Source organism: Abrus precatorius, unplaced genomic scaffold (genome assembly GCF_003935025.1).
Source record: "Abrus precatorius isolate BTA unplaced genomic scaffold, Abrus_2018 Scaffold7, whole genome shotgun sequence".
Lineage (NCBI taxonomy): Eukaryota > Viridiplantae > Streptophyta > Magnoliopsida > Fabales > Fabaceae > Abrus > Abrus precatorius.
The window spans coordinates 10302292-10309224 of NW_020874417.1; the positions used below are offsets into that span (position 1 = coordinate 10302292).

General features: G+C 30.9%; 1 protein-coding gene across 1 annotated transcript; it reads right to left on the reverse strand.

Moving 5' to 3' along the window:
• Nucleotides 1–3573: 3573 nt before the first annotated feature.
• On the reverse strand, nt 3574–4907 carry LOC113872500 (ethylene-responsive transcription factor ERF104-like). The gene has a single exon (XM_027510097.1). The coding sequence runs from the start codon at nt 4805–4807 to the stop codon at nt 3947–3949; it is 861 nt and encodes a 286-aa protein (XP_027365898.1). The 5' UTR covers nt 4808–4907; the 3' UTR covers nt 3574–3946.
• Nucleotides 4908–6933: the final 2026 nt, after the last annotated feature.

Below are 6933 nucleotides of genomic sequence, written 5' to 3' on the forward strand. Positions count from 1 at the left end.
AAAATTCAAAAGAAATTTCAAACCCTACACAAATGTATTGAAACTTTATTCTCTTGAAGAAAGTCCAGCAGAATATTCTGAACTTAAGGAGAAGCTGAAAACCTTGTGTACAGATGGACATGAGAATTTCTCTCATCCCAATCCAATTTGGAATAATCCAGAATTCTTTATAAAGCTTCCCTTCAAGCTCAATGAAGACATCAACCCTACTAAAGCCACACATCCTGGAATGAGTCCAAGTGACCTTCAGATGGCTAGACAAGAATGCGCTGAGCTTCTTCGTCAAGGATTAATTGAACCAACCAAATCTAAATGGGCATGCCAGGCATTCTATGTTGAAAAAAGATCTGAAAGGATCAGAGGAAAGAAGAAGTTAGTAATTGATTACAAGCCTCTTAATCATTTTTTCAAAGATGATAAGTTTCCTATTCCAAAAACCTCCTCTCTTCATACACTTATTAAAGATGCCCTGATCTTTTCAAAGTTTGATCTAAAATCAGGTTTTTGGCAACTTGGTGTTGATCCCTTTGATCAATACAAAACTGCTTTCTGTATTCCAAATGCTCAATATCAATGAAAAGTTCTTCCATTCAGTCTAAAAGTAGCACCTTCTCTTTTCCAGAAAGCCATGACCTGAATCTTTGAACCCATTCTTGATAGTATACTCATCTATATAGATGATGTATTACTATTCTCAAAAGATACAGAATCTCATAAAGCCCTTTTAAACAAGTTTTTTAACCTTGCCAACACTTATGGGATTATGTTGTCAGAAAAAAAAGATTCAGTTAGCCCAAACCCAGATAGATTTTCTGGGAATGCATTTTTCTCAGGAGAATTATCAACCACAGCCTCACATTGTAGAAGAACTTCTGAATTTTCCTGATAAAAATTTTACAGTCAAACAAATCCAACAGTTTCTCGAAGTGCTGAATTATATTAAGGATTTTATTCCTAATGCAGCCAAATACACAAGTCCTCTGTCAAAGTTATTGAGAAAAAATCCTCGACCATGGAGCAATGAACAGACTGAAGCTGTTCATCATCTGAAAAAAAAAAAAAAAAAAAAAAAAGCCCAGAATCCTCCACCATTGAAGATTCCTGGTGATGGAAAAAGAATTTTGCAGACAGATACTAGTGATCATTATTGGGGAGTTGTTCTACTTGAAGAAATTAATGGAAAAAAGGCTTATTATGGACATGCCAGTGGACAATTCAAAGAATCAGAGAAGCATTATCACACAACCTATAAAGAAGCTCTAGCAGTCAAAAATGGTATCCAAAAATTTGACTTCTATCTCAGAGGTTATAATTTTGAGGTTCAAATGGACAACTCTGCTTTTCCTGCACTGCTTGATTTCAAGAACAAAATGCCACCTGATCCTCAGGTTCTCAGACTAAAAAATTGGTTCTCCAGGTATGATTTTACTGTAAAACATATCAAAAGAGAAAAAAATGTTGTTCCTGATCTTTTATCTAGATGAAAAAAGCCTGTTGCCATTGTTACTTCTCTGAACACATATCCATTAATCTTCCCACTCAATATTGCTGAAGCTAGTACTAGTACTAAACACAATCCTCTCTCAATGTTTCCTCCTGACATGAGAAATGATGGGGTAATTACAGTAGAATACATTAAAGATTTTGCCAGAAATCATATGTTCCATTATTTGGCTCTTTCCCTTCATAACCATGGTGCTAAACCAAAACCTACCTGGTTTCAACCTGATGCACCATACCTAAATATCTTTGCTTTATTAATAGATTTTCCCTTGATTGAAGAAGATGTATGGTATCTTTGGTGTGACACTCTTTTATTTCATTATCCCATAGTTTTTCCCACATTCAGTATGTTTGAGTTTCTCAGTGATCTTCGAAATCAGTCAACATTGATATGGAAGTTCCTATCTTGGTATCAACCTATTCATAACTGGAAAAAAGATATTCAGACTGAAATGGAAAGACTCAGTATATGGAAAGAAATTAATCTGCCTCCAACTGAGACTCCAAAGTATGTAACGATGGTAATCATTCATAGACCATATTTTGAACATCCCGTTACAAAATTACTTTATACTCAGAATCAAGTTAAGGTTTAGACTACTTATCCAAATCTTCATGAAATATCTCAACCAGACAGACCACCTTATAACCAGGCAGATTTAAATATTCACCTCCATGTTGAAAATGGAGCTCAAGAAGAAATGTTTAAAGTCAAATCTACATGTTCTAAGTTAAAAGCAATGGACATAATCTGCCTGTCTAATAATGATAATCTAACCATGTGGGGCAAAATTCAACAGGTAAATCTATCAGTAATTTGCTCCAATATTACTTTTAGAAATTGGGAAACAACTAGTCATGTCATAATCAGAGATGAAGGATCTTCGCATACCGATACATTCATGGACTCATAAGATCCAAATGATTCCTTCAGCTACAGCTCTAGTACTGATCCTAACATGTCACCAAGTCACAAGCCTATCTTCAAGGACTGAAGAATCTCAGATAAAGTACTTTTATATAATAAAGTGTCTGTATGTATTATGTTTTTTTGTATGACTCAGATGTACTTAAAGCTTTTCTTTTGTATGTTTGCGCAAAGTTACTTTGTAAAAGGATTGGAATCTTATCCAAACCTATCGAAAATAATTATTATGTCTACTGTTCATCCTTTATATAAGGAGGAGTCCTTGCTATTTGAAGGCAGATTGAACTGAAATAAAACTTGTGTGTTTCATATATCATGAGTTGTTTCTAAGTTTCTCGCTCTGAAAGCTTTGTTTATAATGACTATCCTCTAGTCCCTGACTAGAAAGAAGTATGCTCTGCACTTGTTATTTTAATGGATCCTGTGCATCAGAAAATTTCTAGGTAAAAGATCCTGTTGCTACGGTCCTCTTTATTATAATTTAGGAAGGATGATCAGCATAAGTATAAGAAAAATGTATATGAGTTTGCTCAAAATATTAAAAAGTGCTGATAGTTTCTTTCTGGGTTATGATATAAGAGGCTCCCAGCCAGTAATATGATTATTTATATTAAATTTTATATAATTTAAATATTTAAAATTATGTTAGTCAAAATTTAATATATCATTTGTTAAAATAAAGTAACTTAATAAAAATTGATTTTATTTTTTATAAAATTAATCTACTAACATAAACTGTCAAATTATTCTTATATTATATTTTATGAAAAGTTACTATAGAAGATTAACTTTTATATAATATAATATAATATAATATAATAAAGGGGTAACATAATAGTATACTGATGAATAATCTATTATTATACTTCCCAATAACTCTAATTCAATAGACAAAACGTGCCCACAGGATTGAATCTTACCCAGTTTATTTTTCCTAAATTTTAGCATGTTTCCTCTTCTTCTAATTTTTCAATACTATTTTCATTACTGAAAAGTATATCACTATAGATTTGATTATAATCTAGTTAGTACTCAAATAAATCTAAATTGTCAACGCTCTATTTAATTTCAATTTATCTGTAGGAAATTATTATAAACAGTAAAAATAAAAATACTATTGTTTTGAACATTTTCTGAATTTATCTTTAAAATTAAAAAAACAGAAAACATTTTATAAATTACACAAGCCTTAAATCCAACAAATAATGAACAACCCATCAATTTTCTCCAATAAACGAATAAATAAATTTTAATATTGATTCAAGTAGTACATTCTTTAACCAAATGAACACAAAAATAAGAGAAAACTTTTTATCTTCCCTATATTTACATTAAACAAACCCGCATCTATCATCATCACCCACAAAATAAAGTAATACTACTAGCATTTGATTGAGACAAACCAACCAACATGAGAGAGGATAATCACCAGCATCATCTCTCTCCTTAATCTTTTTCTCCATCTGCTATGGAGTTAAGACCTCAACATGATTGAAAGAGTTTTTGGCCATAATATCAAACAACCATTAGAGGAGACAAGGGTGACAAAGGAGGCACACTAAAGATGGTTCCCATAACATCAGTGTCCCAAAAGCCTTTCCAACATGAGGGAGTCAAAGGACACACCCCTTTGGGACTTGGGCAACACTCTTCTTTCTTCACATGCTTATTATTATGGTTATTGTTATTGTTATTATACTCCACATAGTTGCTTTTCCCTTCACTGTCTTCTTCTCTTCCTCTCTTTTCACCAACCTTGATGCAACTTGAAATTGGTTCTGAAGACTCTCCAACCTCCAAAGGGAAGTTCAAAATAGCTTTGCTACCTCTCATCTTGAAAGCAGCTTTGTCATAAGCCTTAGCAGCTTCTATGGCTGTGTCAAAGGTTCCAAGCCATACCCTTGAACCTTTTCTATTGGGATCACGTATCTCTGCGGCAAACTTTCCCCATGGTCTCCTTCTAACCCCTCTATAATGCTTCTCCTCTTTGTTGTTGTCATTATCTGAGGAAGAAGAAGAAGAACTTTGGTTGTTATTGTAGATGGTTGTTGTTTGCACCTGTTGTGACATGGCTGTTTTGAGACCGGAGGTTATGGAAGGGATTGTGATGTTTAAGGAGGGTTTGCGGTTGCTAAGATTTGATGACCTTGGAGGCTTGGAGAAAGAGGTGATTTGAGGCATTTGAAGGTGGGTATGGTTCATTGGTATGTTATTGTTGCCGATGGGAACTTGAACTTCTTGGGGTAGCAAGTAATCATTGACACTAATATCAGAGCTCATGTTTTGTGAAATTGAACTTAGCATTGGTTGTGATGACATTGAGGCTTTTAAGGTGTTTGAGGTGCAAAAACTGAAATTGGGTTCAAAGGTTTGCATAGTTTTCTAATTAAGGGGCTTTGGTGGAGAGAGAGAGTTGAGGGATTGAATAAACTTCTTAGAAGATTGCTAAAATTGGGATTTGGTTGAGTGGAAAATGGGGAGTGAGGTGCTTATAAATATGGGCTTCTATAGAAAATGAAGAATTAAATAAATGAAAAGTAAGAGATGTGGGCTTCTATAGAGATTCCAAGATGGAGAGAGGAAGCATCGTTTTGTTACTATCAATAATTGGTGTTGGAAGTAATGTCACGCCTCTTCTTTGTCGTTTTGGGGTGTTTTCAAATGTCACTTTGACTTGTGCTGCTGTGGGGAACCATTGGTCCTTGAAATGACCCTTCCAGGGTACTTCCTGCCTTAGGCTCCAACTTGATTCAATTTCAAAGTTGATTGTTAATTTAGTCATTCCTTTAATGGTTTATGACTCACTGGATCTGCATTAGATTCAAATTCATGATGGGTAGGTAGCTAGTTAAAGATTAGATAATGGTGGAAATAATTTTCTAACATTCAAGTTAAATGAACCAAAATTATATGGAATAAGGTTGTGTCTCTAATGATTTTATAAGAGTTTTATTTATGGGCATCTAAATGCAGATAAATCATGGTTAAATTATTTTATTCTAATTCAAGCAAATACATATTAATATCTAAATCACATGTATAATTATATAGTTTATACGAGAATGAAAGTTTTATGTTAAAAATTTGATAATATTTAAATCATACAATTTCACATGAATATAATAAATTAAAAAAATTTAAATCATAAGAATATATATATATATATATATATATATATATATATATAATGTATAATCAAATTAAATGAGCTGTAGTTATTATTAAAAAATAATTAATATATTTTTTATAAAATTATTAATGAAAATTGATATCCCAACAAAATATACAATTTTTAAATTCCGTTATTTCATTTGTTATGTAATTTATAAAAAAAATTAAATAATATTAAATAAATATTTATTATTTTATCAAATAAAGGATTTAACTTTCATGAATATATTTTTTTTTCAAGTGCTTTATGTTTTTCATACAAATGATTTCCTTCTATTATAAATTTTAATTTTGCTTGATTATTAATCTGCATTTTAATGAATATTATTATTATTATCATTATTACACCGTCATGCAATGCATTGACGTAGTGGGTTCTGAATATGTTTTGGACCCAAGTCAAGGTGGGCCATTTTGGGCCCTCTCTCTTACTGTCGTTATCCAGAACAAGTTTGCGGTGTAAATATGCAATCCAACATTAAATATATTATTTATCTGTGTGCGCCAAATTTCTCAGGCTTCCTGTTTGGAATGTATAGAAAAAAGTATATTTGAAGTATCTTATTAAATTTTTAATTTATTTTAAATTTATTAAATGATTTTTTTATAGAGTTTAATTTTGACACATTGTCAATCAATTGAAATATACATTAAATATGACTTTTAAATTAATGATAATAATAATCAAATTATATTAAGTTTCTGATCCACATTAAAAACTAATAAGATCTAATATTATTTAACCTAAATTTATATCCACATTTATACTCTTATTTATGAAATTATAAAGTCACTCATACTTGTGCAATTATTTATACATTTTCATTACTTTTTTTAAAATAATATTAACAAAAATAAAAATAAATAAAAGAGAAAATAAAAAACTAATGTAATTCAAGTTTGGTTGAGTTCATTAGATTTAAAATTATTATACGATACCTAATAATACCCAAATCAGTCTAAATTTTTAATTTATATTAAGTCGGGTTAGTCAGGTTTATTAATTGTAGTGAGGAAACTTAATTATTCACATGTAAGATGAACTTATTCACTAAGCAACTTTTTAGACCTAAATAAATTAAGGACAATTTGTTCATCTTTTATTTTATAATTATTAAATAAATTCCACTACAACACAACACTTTTATTTTACTTTATACAAGTTAAGCAACTCTCCTTTCTAATAGGGGCAACTTTAAAATGTTAAACAAATAAATCTCACTAATTATCCTGCATCAATGTGACTTTCATCTCATCATTTATTTTCATTTTAACCAAACAAGTCCTAAGATTGATCAAAAGGGCCTATTTTGATCACATAATATATACAC

Coding starts and splice junctions, on each gene's coding strand:
- LOC113872500 (XM_027510097.1), bottom strand. CDS start 4,807: ATGCAAACCTTTGAACCCAATTTCAGTTTTTGCACCTCAAACACCTTA.